A 21,098-nucleotide genomic window follows, 5' to 3' on the forward strand; every position below is an offset into this window, starting at 1 on the left:
CTTTCCCCAGTTGAGTTTTTGCCACTTAAAATCCTAACTCACGAGGAGATAGTGTTGTTCCACAGGTCCCGGCAGAGTCGTTAGAGCCCAGAGGGTTGGGCAGGTTTCCCCCTGGCTGTTGTACTCCTATCTGGTGAAAGTTGGCCAGCTGTGAACCGAGAGGAGCACTTCCTCTTGGCTGCCATAGGCCTGCAGTCAAACGATGTCTGTTTGCCACACGGCACCAGCCAGGCTGGAGAGCGGACCTCTGGGGCAGGGCAGACGACACAGAGCACAGGGCTCACCTGGGCCTTGGGGAACACTTGTCAGCATGGACCTATCACTTTGATTTCCAGACATCTGCGAAAACACGGAGACCAGTTATTCTACCTTCAGCTTAAACTTCATCAGGATCAAGGCTTATTTTTTAAAACTTTGACTGAAAGAATTTTATCCAAGAGCCAGTTTTATTCAGCTCCCCGTTCTGGCTCCTGAAAGTTAGAAAAAGATGATAGGAACTGGAGAGTAATGTTTTGGCAGGCTTGTTGCCCCATGCGTTGTCACTTCTATTTTAGAGAATGCCTTTTTTTTCAAATTTTATTTTTTTATTTTTTAAAATTTACCTCCAGATTAGTTAGCATATAGTGAAACAGTTATTTCAAGAATAGATTCCTTAATGCCCCTTACCCATATAGCCCATTCCCCCCCCCCAGCCCCTCTAGTAACGCTCTGTTTGTTCTCCGTATTTATGAGTTAGAGAGTTACTTATTAGTGGGAAAACATTATTCCCCTACCATCATCTAAAGAAGTAATGACAGTTCTCTGTAATTCAAATCACTGTGTCTGTGCCGAATATAACGGGGACAGCTCATCAGGTTGCTGTGTCAGTCTTGTAGGGAAGGAACTTGGCATTTCCTTCTATCTATTGATACGTTTCCAAGGGAAGGTAGAAGGAAACCACTTTGTAAAATAAGTGCCTACTATGTGCCAGTTGCTACACACACACACACACACACACACACACACACACCCATACAAGGAAGAGTCAGCTTCACTGGGGAAAATCGAATGGTGTCATCAAGTCCTGGCATAATGGAAAGAGGGGCAGGTAAACTTTTTTATGATCTGCACTCATTTCTTAACTCTGTGCCCCCAGCTGCCTCGTATGGTGTGGGAAGTATGGTGAAATGGTAGCAGAACAGTTCTAATTCTGGACGTGATATGAACAAGGCCCTGTGTCTTCTGGTTATTTTAGGAACCATTATCGAACACTACGCCAGGCTATTATTGACATGGTTTTAGCAACAGAGATGACAAAACACTTTGAACATGTGAACAAATTTGTGAACAGCATCAATAAGCCCCTGGCGGCTGAGGTAAGCATTTCACCTATAATAAGATACATCAGCGTATTATTTCCATTAGAGCCGGCGCTGGCCGCAATGTACTTTCTCTTCATCCTGGACACGAGATGGTTGTTTGCCTGGAGGTGGTAAAGACGGGCTGAAAATACTGGCCATAGTATCCACAGTAATTCTGCCTTCCTTAGAAAGAAAGGTCCTGAGATAAAGCCAGTGGTGACGGGAGGAGGAGATAGGTCCAAGAGTAAGATAGACAAGAACTGCAGACAGCAGAGCCTGGATAAATGGTGGTATTTTAGGGCACCCAAAGCCTTTTCTAATTCTGTGACATTGGAGACCTCAAAAGTGGATGTTTTAAAAAAGAGACAAACTAAGAAACAGACTCTTTAACTATAGAGGTCAAACTGGTGGTGACCAGAGGGGAGGTGTGTGTGGAGGGGGAGGGGCATGGGTGAAATAGGTGATAGGGATAAAAGAGGACACTTATCATCATGAGCACTTGAGCAATGTATACAATTGCTGAATCGCTACATCGTACACCTAAAACTAAACATAACACTGTATGTTAGCTCTACTGGAATTAGAAAACTTAATAAAAACAAAAGTAAAAACAGAAGCTGAAATTCAGTATTAGAAGAAAACACGGATGTTTTAAAGAACTGTATTCCTGATGATGTGCATTAAAACCACATCAGTACTTAAAGATTATATATAGTCAAACTGTGAGTGCTAGTTGATAACAAAAGCAGAAGTCATTTTTCCTTTTTAAAATTTACAGACGTACCTTAGTCTTGCCTTAAGGCCCCTATAAACTGGAGTTTTAGAAACACACAGAGGGTTCACATCCCAGTTGTTTAAAATGAAATCAACTGACCTCTGAGACCATGAAGCTGCTCATAGCCTTGTAAAGTTAGAAAAGCTTTTTGCTCATTCCGTTGAGAAGAGGTTGCATATGTTGATGGGTGATGAATGGTTGTCTTAAAAGTAACCTGATGATCGGTATGGAGACTCTCTGTGTAGGACCCATCACCTGACCGGGCCAGATGCACGAACAGTGTCCACCCCATCTGTTCTACTTCATCCTCCAGGGATCCCACAGCATCATGTCAGGGCCTTCTCTTTCCACAGAGGACTTATGGGGGTAAGGATCTAGGGATTCAGGAGGGAAAAATTATACAGAACCACAGAATTTAGAGTTGAGGAAAGTCACCCATCAAATAAGCCCCAAGCTCTGTGTTGAGGTTTATTATTTATCACATTGCCTAGGGTAAGCAGTAAGTTCCCAGTAATAGGTAATCAAAACAACTACCTTCAGAAGTCCATTGATGGTTTAATAAATAGGTCTGATCTTGAAACAGAACAAAAAACTCTTAAATGTTATGCTTTCACTTTGGCAGAGGTCTGCAGATCTAATTAATTTTTCACACAATGTGATGATGTCTTTGAAAGAAGAGAATAGCAATCTTCCAGGTTTTGTATAATTGGCCTATTACTGCATTTATGTAAACCTACTCCTAGACCTGGCCACTCGGTTCAGGACCCCTGACCTGACATCCATCACTCAGTACACACTACTTTACAACCAGTCTTTTTCTTTTTTTTTTCCAAATTTTTTTTTTTTAAATTCTAGTTAGTTAAGAGTGAAATATTGGTTTCAGGAGTAGAATTCAGTGGTTCATTACTTAGATACAACACCCAGTGCTCATCATAACAAGTGTTCTCCTAGATGGGTGTCATCACCCATCTAGCTCATCTCCCACCCTGCCGCCCTCCATCAACCCTCAGTTTAATGTTCATCTGCTTCGGTTCCTAAATTCCACATGAGTGAAATATGGTGTTTATCTTTTTCTGACTGATTTCGCTTAGCATCATACTCTAGCTCTACCCATGTCATTGCAAATGGCAAGATTTCATTCTTTTTGATGGCTGAGTAATATTCCATTGTGTGTGTGTGTGTGTATGTGTGTGTGTGTGTGTGTGTGTGTATACACGTGTGTGTTTGTGTGTGTGTTCTTCATCAGTCAGTGGACACGCGAGTTCTGTCCATAGTTTGGCTATTGGTAGCACTGCTGTAAACATCGGAGTGTATGTGCCCCTTCGAATCTGTATTTTTGTATCCTTGTGGGAAATACCTAATAGTGCAGTTGGTGAATCAAAGGGTAGTTCTATTTTGTAATTTCGGAGGAACTGCCATACTGTTTTCCTGAGTGGCTGCACCAGTTTGCATTCCCACCAACCGTGCAAGAGGGTTCCCTTTTCTCTGCATCTTAGCAATACTTGTTTCTTGTATTGTTAATTTTAACCATTCTGACAGGTATGAGGTGGTACCTTATTGTGGTTTTGATTTGCAGTTCCCTGATGATGAGTGATGTGGAGCATCTTTTCATGTATGCCCAGTCTTTTTAAACATGACTGAACACACAGAGTCCCACCCTGGTCCACTTGCTTCTCTTCATACCCCCACCCCCCAAAATGTACATGGCTCATGACTCCCTACCACTCAGAATAGCAGCCAGGAAAACATGAGCGGACAGATGCCTTAAGAGAAAGAAACAAAGTGGGTAGGGGTGGGACAGAAGGAGCTGGCAGGCATAAGAAATAGAAGTAAATGAAGAAATGATTGAAAGGTCATAGGTATGTGTTATTTCCCATCTTTAACATATTTTTTAAACCTGAAAGTTGCTTTTACACGTCCTGATAAAATTGGGAGAGAAGCTCACCTTTAAGACTACATACTAAACTACTAAATATGGCACAAAACCCTGTTTGTAGCAGTTACCTTTGGGGAAGAGGATGGAAGCGAGGGAGTGGATGAGTGGTGATAGGGACTGTGATGTTTTAAACTGGTTTTTGGGGGGTCCTCTCCTCTCCCCTCCCCTCCCTCTCATAAACATAAAAAAAAATAGTAAACTCTGGTTTTGTATTGACTGAGGTTATTTTTGTATGAGAATAGATCAGTGTATGGAATATGGAATTAAGGAATTAATACAATTGGAATTAAGGATGGGAAAATTTGAGTCCCAGTCCTGTCCCAAAGTACCTGGGTGATAACTCTCTAGTAGTCTGGTCTTTGTGATCGCATCATCATTTTAACCATGATCTGACCATCTGTTCTCCAGATTGAGGGCAGTGACTGTGAATGCAACCCTACGGGGAAGAACTTTCCTGAAAACCAAATTCTGATCAAGCGGATGATGATCAAGTGTGCTGATGTCGCCAACCCATGCCGCCCCCTGGACCTGTGCATTGAATGGGCTGGGAGGATCTCTGAGGAGTATTTTGCACAGGTATACTGCCTCTCTAGGGAAGCTCCCCTTCTCTTCTAGAAATGGCTTCTGGTTCCCTCAGGAGTGATTAATGTGGCTGGTCAGTAACCAAAGTTACTCTAGGGGAAAAGGGTAAACTGAGCCTTTGGAAGTACCTTGTCATCATCAAACTGTTAGATCCTGAACTCCCTCCAAATCTGAGCTATTGTCCATTCGCTCACTAGGTTATTCTCACCATGGAGCATGTGAGGACACAGATAGGAAGAAGACACACTCCTGCACGGGTGCAGCTCAGAATATAGTAGGGGAGCTGTGTAGACATAGATAGGTCCACACATTGCTATAAAAAAGGAAATAGCTCAAAAGGAGGTATGTTAAGGGCTATCAGAGTTAAGAAAGCTTGTTTCCTAGATTAAAAAAAAAAGTCCTGGGGAAATGGTAATAGAGTCGTGTTTTTGTTTTTCTTTTGAAAGATAATTATGGAAATAGGAAAGGACTTTCTGGGAGAGAAAAAATGTACGAAGTTATGAAGAAAAATAGAATTTTTATTTAACAAGAGCAGCAATATGTAGTTCACTTAGCCGGTGTGAAAAGGAGTTAAAGGGAAAAAATCGAGAAATTAGTAGACCACAAGATGCCATTCTAAATACAAGCCTACTTCCAGAGAAAAGGCCCTAAGAATTGAGGTGTGTATGTGTCACAGAAACAAACAGCTACAAGTAATGTATTCTGGGCGGACCTATATGGCTAGGCTCTACCACTAAGGCAGGATAAAGAATAGCTGAAAATGTCTAGAAGGACTGCCAGAGGGAATGACTAGCCAAGTATCCAGTAAGTTACCTGCAGCTTTCAAGGCTGGGAAGAGCCCCTGAATTGAAGAAAAGTAGGACAGGCAGTTCGGCTCGCCAGAACCAAGGGGTTAAAAATCCCAAATTACTCCTTAAGCAACAGTGGATATTTTAAGGATACCTCATCAATTCATCTGAAATGAGCAAGCTGAGCCCAAAGCTGGCAGGAAGCCATTAATGGGCTTCCCAGGATCCAGAGAAGACTTGAAATCCTACTCCTAATACTCTCCTAAGTATGTGATTAGGGAATGGGAAAGAAGCACTTTTAAGTTCTTTAATAGAAGCTCCCCGTTTAAGGGTCCTTTTCCCAAAAAGGAATGTACTGACGTTCACAAGCATTGTGACCTAAGAATCAGAAGTTAAAAACGAGGCCTCTGATCATGTGGCCTCTGGTTCAACACACCATCAGGAAATGTGGATGTTAATATTCAGCTTAGTACATAATGGCTTTCACACACACACACATTACACACTCTAATGTGCAAATTATTCAGATTTACATACTTCCTGAGAGAGCTGCATGACCAATACCCAAATCTGAACAATCATAGTTTGTCATCCTTTCAAGTGAAAATTGTATTCCATGAAAGAAAAAAAAAAGGCTAGGTCACCTCAATAAATGCGTTTCCTCAAGACAACCATTATACTTTGGTATGCAGTAAAAGGACTTTATGTGAACTTTCCATTTTGTCAAAACATAGAATTTTCAAAGGATACATACTCAAAGGTTAAGCTTTAATAAGATTAGTAATTCTTACTGCTTCAGTGAGGATATTCCTAAGGAAAATTGGGGTTTTAAACCTCAGGCATGTAGCAGTGAATAATAAAATGATTATTGGTACAGTTTAGTGACAGTTGCCAGATTCATGCCAAGGCACAAGTTTTTATTTAACAAGAGCAGCAATTACACTGTTACAGAGCAGCACTCTCACTGTAAATCTCAGGATTATTAGTATTAATACTACTGGTACTACTTTGGAAATCGATCTCAGGAAAGGAGTTAAGAACTCAGAGATTGATGCTTCAGGAGGGGCTGTGGTATGGTATAAGAGACTTCGGACTCACAAGACCTGAATTCAGTCACCACAGTTCATCAGGTGGTTGATTTCTATAGGCCTCAGGAGCTTGCTGAGCCTCCTTCTTCATAGATACCATTGGATGATGACCCCTTTCCAGAGTTGTTCTGAGAAACTAAATGCTACCGTGACAGCTCCTCATGTGCCTCAGCCCTGTCTGTGTTCTTATGTCTTGCAGACTGATGAAGAGAAGAGACAGGGGCTCCCTGTGGTGATGCCAGTGTTTGACCGGAATACATGTAGCATCCCCAAATCCCAAATCTCTTTCATTGACTACTTCATAACAGACATGTTTGATGCTTGGGATGGTAAGAGAGTTGGTGTTTTGTCACCTCAACAGAATATCTTGTTCTGCTTTACGATGATAACCCCTAAGGACATAGGCTGGGCCTACAGGTGTATGTGAAATGTTGTTTGTTTTTTTTAAGTTAGCTACGGTGGCGTGCATGTCCACTTTCTGCATCGCCAGCACCTTGCAGAGAACCTCTGAGTACAGAAGACTCCATGGACGTTTGATAACTGGATCTACAAGTCTTCACTTCTTCAAAGCATAGGGTTCCAAAGCTTATAGCAGTTTTTCCTATCCTTGGAGGAAACTCTAGAAAGAATACCCAAAGAATCTGATTCAGAGTAGACTTAATACATTTTGTAATGTTGCTGATAAATGGCTCTTCCACTTTTAACTAAGAGGACCTGTTTGTATTTCAGAAACTAGTGTTTAACGATCTACCCTTCTCATGCTTGTATGTTCACGTGTAGCATAAGGCCTGACCTAGGGTACCTCTCTTCCTATATTGAGCCTCCATATGTCTCACAGAGCACCGGCCTTATAAATGTTCCTGGCATCTAACCTGTGATTCTTTGATGTCCTTGCAGCCTTTGCCCATCTGCCAGCCCTGATGCAACATTTGGCTGATAACTACAAACACTGGAAGACATTAGATGACCTAAAGTGCAAAAGTCTGAGGCTTCCATCTGACAGCTAAACCTGAGAGAGAAGGGGACCTCTTGATCTGCAACGGGCACTGTGAATCACAGTAGTGTAAATAAGAGGCTTTCCTTTATACTGAAAAGACAGGTGTAGGTTAAGGGGTTAGTGTTTAATTTTTGACTTTGAATCATTCAAGTCCCAAATTGCATTTTTAGAAAGTTATGTTCCATTAAGAAAAATATTTTTTCTTTTGAACACTTAGTGATAGTGTCCTCATCAAACTATGGAGCTCATTTACTCTAGCAGGATACAAGCAGCAAAAACTTGGTGCCTGTGAGCCCATCTCTGTGGATGACACAGCTTAGCTAGTGTTCAGCTCATCTCTTACCATAAAAGTCAACATTGCTGTTTAGCTTGACTATTTTCCTCAAGAGCACCAGTCTGAAAGATTCATAAAAACACCTAAGGAAAAAAACTATTTATAAAATGAGCAAAACAACTAGGACCAAATTATTGATAAACTAGTTTCACAGCCTCTGTGGCTAAGCAGTTCTTTTGATCAAGGGGGTGACACCCAAGGTAGACCACAGCCTGGGCCTGGTGAGTGCCTTCTGAAGACTGGTAGAAGCAGCCTGTGTAGCCTTCTTTCCTATAAAAGCAATTCACCTGAATAGTGAGCCATTCACGGTAGGGAAGGGACTGACACCTTGTTTGGGGGGAATCCACGCACTTCCCTTGTTTCTGGTTTACAGAGGCAGTCACAAGGCCGTATAGTGAGTATTATATAAAAGCCATTAAACCTGAATGCCCTTGGATAAGATTTTTTAAAAAAGAAAATTTATATACATTCACAGTTTAAAATTTTTATTAAAGCAATCTGAATTTCCTGGGTACAAGTCCATGGAGTATGTTACGCAGTGTACCATCTATACATAATGTATTTGGGGAGGGATGGGGAAGTTTCAGGGTTCAGATGTTTTTAATCTATATTTGAGACCTTGCCATTTTGCTTTAATGATGTAAAACAGAAAAGACTGCAAGGTGTGTAAATATATCAGAAAACAGACGTAAGGGGAAGCAGTAAATACTATTTTAAGCTATTAATTGTATGCTAAAAGCTTCTAAAGCACAAGTGCATATTTTTATACAGCTCTTTTGAAAACTTTCTGTGATCTCCATAAAGTCAGACTTGAGATTTTCCTTTCTCTTTTACCGGCCACCTGTTCTCTATGTATTGTAAATATTAGAAACTCCATAAACAAAATAGCTTCATTTTCTTTTCAAATCCTCTGTACTCCATGCTGCATTTTTCAGAGGTATAAATAGAGACTGAATTGGAATGCAGAACACTGGAAACTAGGAAATGGGAAGAAAAAAAATGACATCACTACATAATGTGCCAATGTTTTTTTCTATGTTTTGTACCAAAAAAATGAAAACCTATATGATAATTCCATGCAAAGAAATGTATCTAAATTATTTTTGTTAGATGATAAGCGAATGTGCTTGGTCAGGACAGCAGCCTGCTTTGTGTTGTGATGCTGCATTATGTAAATGTGATGAAAATGTTTTTGTGAAGTACTTGTAACTAAATTCCTACAGCCATTTTTCATTCCCAACAGCTGTTTTTATTTCATCTCTTTGGCCTAAACTTTTCATTATTTCAAAATTTCGCTTTGGTGTCCTTTATTTCATGAATCACAAACTTTATTTTCAGACACATTAAGTTTAGGATGTCAAAATCCCACTGTAATTTGCCGAGGTTTCAGAAGCTTGCTTGAGGCAAGGACAATATTTTCCTCACCATGTTGCTTTCACTTCCATTTGGTAAGTAACGTTTATCAGATGTCTGACATGTTCTGTATGAATGTTACAGCTTATTCCTTATAATGTTAAATTAATTTCATAAGAACTCAAATGTTAAATCCTCGAAGACTGCCAGGTACTAAAGCTTTAACACAGCTATGTCCTTTATCAGTGTCATCTATTGTGGCGTAATCTTCTGAATTGCTAACTCAATATTGCATTCCTCCATACAGTCAATTTATTAGAAATACAGTCTTTCAGAAGGTATACTTTATACTTAGTTGTTTACCAAAACATTCTGCGTTAAGGGGAGCCATATTAATTTAGAAAAATTCTAATCTAATACAGGTAGAAGACCCTTAGTACCATGAAGGTCATTCTTTATTTCCAATTTTACTTTATAAAATTGGCTTGCTGTCTAAGCAACTCAGGGCTGGTTAGTCTTGGGGGCAAAGAACCAGCCTCAAGCTGCGAAAGGAATAATGCAGTGCCTCAGAAATCTAAGCTCTTGATTGTATTATGTGAATACAGCCAGAGGATGGAGTCATAAGGGCCTGCAACTTGTTGCAAGTTCAACTTTTTAGCAGCAGTCCAGTCTGGGCTGTTACTACAATCTCCCATCTTTCTGAGTTGGAGCTTTCACCTATGGTTTCCATCACTCCGTAGGAATAGATTACTACCTGAAAATGCTACCCCAAAACATATTAGGAAATAAAGCAGTTAAAAAGCTATGAATTCCTTGTATAATTGATTGAAGAGGTCTTACACAACTCAAGACCTCATGTAGAATTTCCAAAGAAAAAGCTAGCTAGTAATGGAAGAAAGTCCATCTATAGAGGAAAATTTAAAAGCCTGAAAATGACTTGGAGACACTTAACTAAAGTGATAAACAATATGATGCACTAAGACTAGAATGCATGTCTGTCTGGTTTAGGGATACTACTCATGCTCTAACGTTAGGATGAAAACTTAGAAAGCTGGCAGAGAGATTTTAATATATTTCTCCATAAAGCTATCTTCATTGTGAATTAATAGTATCACTTGCCTTTACTCATTCCTAATATTAGGGCACTGGTGTGGCACAGATGACTTTAGGTCTTTTCATCTGTGGATGGTTGGGGAAAAAACAGTTTATAAAGATTCCATTTAGGCTGTATGGGCTGAACACATGAGTCAGCAGAAAGGGGAAGGGTCACCCACTTTTCTTTTTAAATTTTTATTCTTTAGTAGTACCCAAAGGGAGGAAAGTATTCTGTTTTAAGGTTGCTGGGGTGAGGAAGATGATTAAATCTGAGTGGTCACTGCAAGTAACTACACAAATGAAGTCATTCTCAAGTATTTCCTATCTGAAGCAATGGTAAGACAAATCAAGCACTTTGGGCTCACCGTCTCTGACCTGCGACAGAAGTCTTTAGTGACCTAGCTGTCATCCCTGGCCTATATGAAGGGCAGGTGCTGGTCTAGTACCAATCTAGCTAACAGTTATTTGGCTGGGGGCAGGGGGGGAATATACCCTGATAAGATTCCTATTGATCTGAGTTTAGAGGAATTGTAGTAAACTAAAACAAAAAATGATTGATTTGGCACCACCAACAAAAAATGTACATGTACCTTTTAAAAAAAATAATTTTTGGTGGTAATAATGTAGAAGCAACAAAAGTATGCTAAATAAAGGGAGTGAGAGGTCCGAGCACTTTCCTTTGTTAAACATAAGCTCATACAATTTCTGGTATCGAATTTTCTTTAAGCCTAATTAAAAAATTTTCTATACAGATGCCATGTATAATTTAGTTCTGTATCAACCAATATTTGTGCTCTGATCTGAGTACTTTTGAAAATTCACTGCTAAATTAGACCCATTTCTTAAGTTAAACAAATACCTGAGAAGCAAGTTGCTGCTGGTTTGCAGGCCCACCAAAAAAAAAAAAAAAAAAAAAAAATTCAACCAGAATTTTATGGAGTAACAAGAAAAAGTAATACATTACAAGGGGCACTTGGCTGGCTTAGTCATTACAGCATATGACTCTTGACCCCAGGGTTTTGAGTTCAAGCCCCACACTGGGTGTGGAGATTACTAAAAAATAAATAATACAATACAAATTTGAGTATTACCCTATATTTGATGTTCAAGGTTCATGCACAAGTATTCCAAATTCCTTCAACTACACAGCAAGATGTAAGTCACCATTCTCCTCCAGTTTTTGAAATAATTTTAAACTGCGCAATCCAGATTCTCTTTCTCCATTTTTCCACAAAATAATGAGATGATCAGCAGAACAAGTCACTAGTCCATGATCTTCAAAGTACAGAAACATCTGTAAAGACATTTAAATAAAGAGAAGAGGCAAGGCTAATTATACACTAACATGGCTTGTAAAATATGTACCTTGGACACTTCTTTGGTTCTGAATATAAAACTCCTTATCATTTTTCATGAGAAATTAATGGTCTATTTATGTGACTAATATCCTGTATTTTAATAATCAGAACTGTAACAGCTATTTTTTGTGTGTGAAATACATGAATTCCCATTGAATCTTCTCAATTTTACCATAATCTAATTCTTCAAGTATTGGTTTTATATCAGAAGTCCTGCCAGAATTGCTTCATCATTTTTTGTACGCACTAATAGCTACCAGTAAAATGTCTGAATTCCAAATTCTGTATGATAAACACTGGCTTCAGCTCTCTAATCAGTCAGTAAGCATTTACTTAGGGAACCCAGCATAATAGATGGCACTACCATGAAAAAGGTGCTAGTTCAGTTGTTAAAACAAAGGTCCTAATCAGGTCCTAAAAAATGTAGTTCACACTATGATTTGCCACAGAAAAAGGGAACATAGATCAGTAACCACTGAAAATGTCAACGGTTCAAAAACAAAATTTCCCAAATAAAGGGAAGGTCATGCATAGTGAAAGGCTGGGAGCTAAGAATAAAAAATACAGAGTGTTGGTGAGAAGGCAGCATGAACACCGATGAAGAACAGAGCTCCTCAAAGGCAAGACTGAAATAAAGGATAGAAATACAACATTAAAGAACAAGAGGATGAGAGTTCTCTCTGAAATAACACACAGTTTTGAAGATAGCACGATAAGGCCTCAGCTGATGGGATAGAAGAGGGGCAATTATGGAAGCAAATACTACAGGAGATGGAAGAGAAAGAATTTAGATGGCTAGAGGGTAAGGATAAAAATATAAAAGGAATGAGGAAATTGAGGTAACACTTAAAAATTTCATAGACACTTAAAAAAAAATACTTCAGGGTCAACACTTGACAGCAAATAGGCCACTTTGAATGTTTCCCCCACCATTTAAAAACCTTTAATGGGTACCTATTTTAAAAATTAAGTCCAAATTCTTCAGCCTTACATACAAGGACATTCATAATCTGACCCAAAACTACTTTCTCAGGCTTAATCTCCTACTGGCGTCTATTCACGGGAAACCACTGCTCCAGCCTAGCCAGTCTGCTCTTTGCCAGCAAGGAGATCCTATCTTTGCACTTCTGTCTACCACATTACATCCTTACTCCCCAACTACACTATAACCACCTAAGCAAAGTTAAAAAGCAGGACAAAATGAAAACAATTGGGCTACCTGTTAGAGGAAAGCAAAGATAAACAAGACAGGATACCCAACATCAGGAAACTTACCGTCATAAGGCTATCTATGTTAACCCTCCCTAACCTTCAAGGTACAGGTCAAGTCCATTTTCTATTTTCCACTAACCATCTTCTCCTAATTGCTGAGTACTCACTGGGTACAATCATCTGGGTCTATCCTAAACAGCTTAGGTTAACAGCTTACTAGATCTATAGCCTTCCTGTCTACTCAAGTATGAGTCCCAAGAGGGTAAGGATTATGTTTTAGGTTTCTTTGTAAACTCCAGTGTCTAGTACACTGCCCTAAGATAGAAGAAATGAATGCTAGGCATAAATGCACTTCCACATGGAAAGTAATTCGTTCCTCCCTGGCAATGAGACAGGGAAAAACAATTCAAGAAATTCAATCCTTAAGGCTCTGCTTATACTGTTATCAGTTCCAATCATCTATCTCAATTGATCTTATTCCTTTCATTATAGGCAATAGTGTATATAGTAAAATACTAACGTATTTGGATTTCCCCAAGTTTGAACTGTATACATAATTCTCAACTAATATTTTCATATATGCACAACGCTAACCAAGCCCTGTGTTTTATGAAGCTAACAATATATCCTTCAAAAGGAGGTAAAAACAGGGCTCTGTTCTTGAATTTGATTAAGACCCCCTGAATTCAATTCTGGAAGACTTTAACTCTACATATAACCCCAACTGTCCACGCACCCTCTACTACTGTTAAACATATGTATTCCACATTATTCACCTTGTCCCATTGTTGGCTGTCTCCATCTCACAAATAATGGTGATTAAGCCCATATTTAGAAGTAAAACATTCCTTGCTTACTCACATGGTATCTCTGTAAAGGGAGATCTTAATTGCATGTACTATAACCTATCCCTGTTTAGATTCAGAAAAAAAACGATACCAACTGAATGAAGAGCAGCGAGATGCAAAAGTGGGAATTCCCTAAACCTTTATATGCCTATTAAAAATAATACCTCCACAGATGAGGAGTGTCCAATCAAATCTCCAATAAGCTCCAATGAACACGGAGTGGCATTTTCCTGTTGCTTTTTAACAGGTTGGCTGGCTTGTTTGTTTACTCTTCCAAATCCCCACATGTTAAAAAAACCTAGAAAAGTAATCATTTCAGTCATTCCCAAAATTACTATGCTCTCTACTCAGAATAAAAGATCAGAAAAACAGAAAATTTAAATGTAAATATGTTACTTCCTTTCATCTTAACTACAAGGTTTGTTGCTCATCTCTTTTATTGCCCTCCTCACCCACTGGTGAAGGTGCATTCACATGACAAAATGCACTGGGAATAGAAGAGACCAGCAAAAGGCCTGAATGCCAGTGTCAAAAAAACAAAACAAAACAAAACAAAAACCACACAACTCAGATCAACAAAGGGTAGATGAAAAGCCACATATATGTCCAAATACAATACCCTATGACTTCAGATGACCAAAAGAAACTCCAGAGGTACTAGCATCGGATTTCCTATGCAAAGGATGCTAATGAACCAGGATTTTGTTTTTCAAACCAAATACCTGCAGGTCAAGAGCTCAGGAGATTATGATATAAACACAAAAGTGTATTTTTCCATAAATTGAGTTCGATGTTAATGCTTCCAGGCTGAAAGAACACTTTAATGTGACAACTGATGGTACAAATCCCATTTGTGTATCAAGCATTATGATAGACAATATAAAATGATTGAATACTTCAATGGGCCATTTGTTCAGATTACCAGAAAGTAAGAGTTTCCCCTTAAAACAGTAAAATACTAGTTGACTTGAATTGAAATAGGCAGTTCTACATTAAAGCAACATTAAGATGTGAATTTGAGATCCCAATTAGCATATGCTTCACGTAAACATGCCTATTTGGAGCACTGTATATTATTCCTGTGGTTGCACTTAACTGCCTTTCTTCTGTTTTTCATAGGAGAAAAGACACACCTGTTGGTACAGGTTCAGCTGCAAGCTGCTGTTTTTCTCTTAACTCCCAAATGCGTACACTGCCATCTTCCGAGCATGAGATTAACTGCCTGTCAGAAAAAAAATAAATAACTAACAAAAAGCAAGTGCACAACAAGGGCCTATGCTAAATTTGCAGTGAAAGAAATCAGCGCCCTCAACTGCTTCTCTTCAGCTCTTGGCAGGAGTTGATAAAAATCACTATTTAACATGGCTTGACAATGCAAAGTAAAAGCACTCCTCAGGAAGGGCACATGTTATATTGTCCCACTGGCTTAAATGTGACAAATGTATCATCCCGTTTTTAAAAATGTGGGGCGCCTGGGTGACTCAGTCAGTTGAGTGTCTGACTTCAGCTCAGGTCATGATTATCACAGCTTGTGAGTTCAAGCCCCACATCAGACCTTGTGCTGACAGTTCAGAGCCTGGAACCTGATTCTGTGTCTCCTCCTCTCTCTATGCCCCTCCCCTGCTTGTGCTCTGCCTCTGTCTCTCAAAATTAAATAAATGTAAAAAAAATTTTTTTTAATGTATTCAGGAAAATTATGAATTAATTACACTTTCACAATATCCTGAACAGTCCCCTTCCCTCCTCTCACTGTATCTCTTCTCAGGGTGGCTCTCACTCTAAAAGTATCCTGCAGAGAAAATAGTATTCCCCTCCTACAATTTCATCCCTAGAAACTCAGAAGCCAAATTTACCCTTAGAGGAAAGCCCTTGCTTAGTAGCCCCACATAACAAGGAGATGACCATTTCTTTCTGGCCATCAACAACTGCAACAATAAGGTGGGTTTATGGAAAACACAAGAAGAAAAATAAGCACATAGTGCCCAAAGTCTACTTCTTGTAAATTTTATAACACTTTACTACAAACTCTTTTGTTAGAGACAGCCATGGGTATTCTCCATTTCTAAAAGAATCTAACAGGTCAAACCATGGAGCCAAATAACTTTGCCACTTCAGAAATTACCATGGTGGATCTGGGAAATGGGAATCTATTTCATTTGTTGTAGAATGGATGGGACGACGGGAAGAAAGAGGAGACACAGGATCTGAAGCAGGTTCCAGGCTCCGAGCCGTCAGCATAGAGCCCGACGCCGGGCTCGAATTCACAAATCCCAAGATCACGACCTGAGCTGAAGTCAGACGCTCAACCAACTGAGCCACCGAGGCACCCCTGTAAATGACCTTTTTAAATAATACTAACATGATCTTTGTCAAAGTTAGGGTGGTATTTTTTCATTAAACTACAGTTGGCAGACTACAGCTCATGGGCTACTCTGGCCCACCTTCTAGTACCTGTTTGGAAGTTTGGCAATGTGCAGGACACTGGAGTCATGGGCAGTTTTCTGGCAAGCAATCACACGCTTCATTTGAAGGTTATACACATATAAACCCCTTCCAACGGCAGCAAATACATTCTGGTCAGGAGAAAAGTTCAGAAATTGACATAAAATTAATCCTTACCACTACGTAGTACAACAGATTTCCAGTTCTGCTATGACATCAGAAGGCCACTATTACCTTCCGAATTCAATAGGGAACTTCCAAAGAAGTTCTGTATGACAGCGAGAAAGAGGAACTCTGGCTGGCAGACTGGCGGTACAGTGGGAGCTGCTGAGGCACAACCTAGATTTTCATTCACCTAACACTATACCCTTAAGAATGCAAGAGACCTACAAATGCAAGGACACAAAAAAGCCTATGCTATAGTGGCACTATCATCTTAAGATCCTCCGAAGAATTCACAGAAAACATTTTTTCCAAATGTATTATTAGAAAACAACTTTAATCTTTGGAAGGTACTTTTACCAATATTTTTCTTCTTATAGCCTAACAATATCTCATTTTCCAGAGAAACAAGTTAAAATTTTAGAAGATTAAAGCGACACACTAAGTTCAGACATGGAGCTGATACTAGAATCAAGGTCATGTTACTCCAGTCCCTTGCTCTTGACTCACACCACACTACCTAGCTTCTGAAATTATTTTGCACATCACTAGACTTTTGGTAGCACTTGCCTGGGAATCCTTTTCTTATGCAATAGGTACCCCAGTGAGGCAGACCTTTCAAAAATCCCTAAAGATCTAGCCTCCCTGTTTTTACCAAAAAAATTCTCTTGAGGAATTCTTCTCTTCTCTTACATCGAGGCCTACAAACCCAACTCAGACTCACAGTATCTAGACCATAGCATGCCCTCAAGGCTTACCAGAGTTTAAATGTGGAAAGATCCCCTTGATCCTCTGGATCAGTACTCTGCACTTAGCAGCACAAAGTGAGGGCAAGTGTCAGAAGCATTAATGAAAACTGGTCAATGTGCTAAAATCTAGAGCCCTATGGGTAGCAATTCAAATGCAAAGAAACCCCAAAAACTAGTTCTACAAATCAGGAAATCTGTGCAGTTTAAGTGACGTACCAAAGAGCACAAAGGAAATTATAAACACGGCTGGACAATTAATGAACTCTTGGGCAGCTATTACTCATCAGAGTCACTCTATCAATCACCTATAATCAATAATTACTGTCCCCTTATAGAAAAAACAAACCTCTATAAAAGAAGAAATACTAGGGAAAACAGTAATGCTTTATCAAGCATTTATAGCAATTAATACACCTCAATCAAAATTTGTGAGAAGAAAAAATACAAAATGAAAAAACTTTAAATACTAATTTTTACAAGCAAAAAAGGTACCAAATAAAAAACATAATTTTTAGGGCCATAACTCTTATTTCATCCAACCAAAGATTTCAACAGTTTTTAAATCTATAGACATGTAATCACTTCTTTGCCTCACAGACAGGAGCTAAGATTAAAATGCTTTTTTAATGGAAGTTCTGCAATCTATGAAAAATATCAGAACATTAAAAAAAATTTTTTAACGTTTACTTATTTTTGAGAGACAGCTCAAAAAATAAAAAAAAGACAGCTTTACTTATTATGAGAGAGGGAAGGGCAGAGAGACAGGAAGATGCAGAATCCAAAGTAGGCTCCTGGCTCTGAGCTGTCAGCACAGTGCCCGAAGCAGCCTAAACACAGGGCTCAAACTCACCAACCTTGAGATCATGACCTGGGCTGAAGTTGGACGCTTAATCAACTAAGCCACCCAGGCACCCTGAAAAATATCAGACATTTTAAAGCACAACTTGAATACGGGGAATGATACCCTTTTTATATCCATCATGAGATTAAGTTTAAAAATTTCTGCTCAGCACTCTCAACAATAGCCAAATTAAAAGAGCCTAAATGTCCATCAACTGATGAATGGATGAAGAAATTGTGGTTTATATACACAATGGAATAGTACGTGGCAATGAGAAAGAATGAAATATGGCCCTTTGTAGCAACATGGATGGAACTGGAAAGTGTTATGCTAAGTGAAATAAGCCATACAGAGGAAGACAGATACCATATGGTTTCACTCTTATGTGGATCCTGAGAAACTTAACAGGAACCCATGGGGGAGGGGAAGGGAAAAAAAAAAAAAAAAGAGAGGTTAGAGTGGGAGAGAGCCAAAGCATAAGAGACTCTTAAAAACTGAGAGCAAACTGAGGGTTGATGGGGGGTGAGAGGGGGGGAGGGTGGGTGGTGGGTATTGAGGAGGGCACCTTTTGGGATGAGCACTGGGTGTTGTATGGAAACCAACTTGACAATAAATTTCATATATTGAAAAAAAAAATTTTTAAATAAAAATAAAAATTTCTGCCTCAGGTCATTATCTTACAGTTCATGAGTTCAATTCCCACATCAGGCTCTGCTCTGACAGCACAGAGCCTGCTTGAGATTCTCTCTCCCTCTCTCAAAAATACATAAACTTAAAAAAAAAATTAGACACTGGGTGTATTAAAAAAGACAAGTTTACAGATTTTTTTTTCTTTACCTCTTCATCCCATGTGAAGTGATGAACAGAAATGTCATTAGGTTTTTGACAGAGTTTTATTTCTTGTTGGGTGTCCAGCTGTGGAGATGGGTCCCAGAAGTTGCATTCACGGGCCTGCACTGTCCAGTCCAGAATATTCCAGATGATCATTTCTCCAACATGGGAGCCAGTTACAAAACTCAAATCTAGGCAGAGTTCATATTTGTCTCTTTAGTGATCATTTTACATACGCTAAAGGTAAAAAAGAAATAGACTGCCGGGTAGTAATGCTCTATAAAACCACACAGCATTTAGAATAGTGAGGTACCTAGACAAGCCAAACAAAAAGATCAATATAACAGCATAGCAAGACCAGAAACATACTCAAGTTTACTTATTTAGTATGTCATAACAGCATTTCAATCCAGTGAGGGAAGAAATGCCTCACACTGGAATATTTGGTTAACTATTTGGGGAACAGAAATAAAAGAACCTTATCTTGGATCATATACTATTTAGAAGACGGACCCAGAGCACCTGGGTGGCTCAGTAAGTTAAACGTCCGACTTTGGCTCAGGTCTTGATCTCTTGGTTCATGAGTTCGAGCCCTGCATTGGGCTCTGTGCTGACAGCTTAGAGCCTGGAGCCTGCTTTAGATTCTGTGTCTTGCTCTCTCTGACCCTCCCCTGATTGCACTCTATCTGTCTCTCTCAAAAATAAATAATAAACATTAAAAGAAGGGAGGGGAAGGGGAGGGAACAGACCCTTCTCCTATGTTTCTCTTTTACTATCACACTACTACCATATAACACTTGTGACACCAGATGTGGTGTGGGGGTTCCCCACACCAAGCAATTGTGACACCAGCTGAGTGTCCTACAATTTAACTCCTTTCTGACACTCTACCTGGAGGAAGCATCAGATCCCCCAGGTTAAGGGCTCAGTCCCACAAGACTCCCTCTACTTCAGATGCCAACCGCAAGTCCAGGTTGTTACCTGTGCTTCTAACCAATCAGCTATAAATCAGAGGCTCTCATACCCTCTCCTTGGGTTCAACTAATTTGCTAGAGAAGCTCACAGATCTCAGGAAAACAGTTTACTGTTTACCAGTTTATTATAAAATACGATAAAAGACAAAGATGAACACCCAGATGAAGGAGATGTGTAGGACAGGGTGTGTGGGAAGGCTGTGGAGCTTCCATGCCCTCTCCAACCATGCCACTTTCCCAGCATCTCTACATGCTGGGCAATTAGGAAGCTCTCCAAACCCCACATTGTTGGGATTTTTATGGAGGCTTCATCATATAAGCATGATCAATTATTCCATTTCCAGCCCCTCTGTGGAAAATGAGGGGTAGGCTAAAACTTCCAAGTTTCTAGTCATGGCTGGTCTTTCTGGTGACCAGCCCCCATCTAGAAGCCCACCAAGAAACAAAGGTCTCATTAGAACAAAAGTCACTACTATCACTCAGAAAATTCCAAGAAATATCAATCAGCAAATATTAGACCAAATATTAGAACAAAAGATGCTCCCTGAGCTCTTATCACTTAGGAAATTACAATGGTTTTAGGAGCTCTGTGCCAAGAACTGGGGGCAGAGAGCAATATATATTTTTTCTGTTATTTTACATAGGCCAAAGTAAGTTTCAAATACATTAAAACATTAAAAGTACTTAAAGGATTGAAAAAATAAAGGTAAATGCTTTAATAAATATGGAGTGCTAAAAAGCTCTAAAGGAGGCAGGGTGGGGAAAGAATGATACAGATGTAAATATCTGCTTAGTGAAAACAATCATATTTAAATGACAAAAGACGGGGAAAAATTTGCAACTCAGGTATCAAAATGGGTTTATTATACTTGATAAATAAGGAGTTCCTGGAAACCAAATTTTGATAAATACTCCATCACAGAAAGTGGGCAAAAGACCTGAACAGACAAAATAACAAATACAAATGGTCAGTAAACATGTGCAAAGATGTTCAAGTGCCTTAATAATCAAAAAAATCTAAAAGCAGTAAGAGGGGCACCTGGGTGCCTCAGTCAGTTAAGTGACCAACTTTGGCTTTGGTCATGATCTCACAGTTCCTGAGTTTGAGTCCCGCATCTGGCTCTGTGCACTGACAGCACAGAGCCTGCTTCAGATCCTCTGTCTCCTCCTCTCTCTCTGCCCCTCCCCAGCTTGCATGTGCAATCTTTATCTCTCAAAAATAAACATTAAAAAATAATAATAAAGCAGTAAGATACTACTCAATGACTTGAAAACTGGGAAAGATGAAAAAATAGCAAAGTCCCCAATGCTGGCAAAAGCATAAAATCAACATACTTCCGTACTAATGTCCTAGTATAAATTGGTACAATCCTTTCAAATGTGGTGATATGCA

At 39.4% G+C, this 21,098-nt stretch overlaps 2 protein-coding genes across 15 annotated transcripts in view; one reads left to right on the forward strand and one right to left on the reverse strand.

Annotated features, from left to right (window-relative positions):
- PDE8B (phosphodiesterase 8B) overlaps positions 1 to 9,130 on the forward strand; it is a 267,621-nt gene extending 258,491 nt beyond the window's left edge. For all 6 annotated transcript variants that reach the window (XM_045496298.1, XM_045496303.1, XM_045496283.1 and 3 more), the window contains exons 19-22: positions 1,235 to 1,355; positions 4,460 to 4,627; positions 6,709 to 6,838; positions 7,407 to 9,130. In XM_045496298.1, coding sequence (XP_045352254.1) covers positions 1,235 to 1,355; positions 4,460 to 4,627; positions 6,709 to 6,838; positions 7,407 to 7,516 — 529 coding nt within the window. In that variant the 3' untranslated portion in view covers positions 7,517 to 9,130. The remainder of the gene's footprint in view (positions 1 to 1,234; positions 1,356 to 4,459; positions 4,628 to 6,708; positions 6,839 to 7,406) is intronic.
- Positions 8,309 to 21,098, reverse strand: part of WDR41 (WD repeat domain 41) — a 204,551-nt gene continuing 191,761 nt past the window's right edge. For 7 of the 9 annotated variants that reach the window (XM_045496340.1, XM_045496374.1, XM_045496332.1 and 4 more), the window contains 5 exons: positions 18,738 to 18,922; positions 16,158 to 16,279; positions 14,840 to 14,928; positions 13,871 to 14,004; positions 11,368 to 11,582 (listed from right to left, as the gene is read on the reverse strand). In XM_045496340.1, coding sequence (XP_045352296.1) covers positions 11,430 to 11,582; positions 13,871 to 14,004; positions 14,840 to 14,928; positions 16,158 to 16,279; positions 18,738 to 18,922 — 683 coding nt within the window. In that variant the 3' untranslated portion in view covers positions 11,368 to 11,429. Of the gene's footprint in view, positions 8,818 to 11,367; positions 11,583 to 13,870; positions 14,005 to 14,839; positions 14,929 to 16,157; positions 16,280 to 18,737; positions 18,923 to 21,098 lie in introns of those variants that run through there. The other 2 variants (XR_006716697.1, XR_006716706.1) reach the window with 1 other exon arrangement.

Source organism: Leopardus geoffroyi, chromosome A1, assembly GCF_018350155.1.
Source record: "Leopardus geoffroyi isolate Oge1 chromosome A1, O.geoffroyi_Oge1_pat1.0, whole genome shotgun sequence".
Lineage (NCBI taxonomy): Eukaryota > Metazoa > Chordata > Mammalia > Carnivora > Felidae > Leopardus > Leopardus geoffroyi.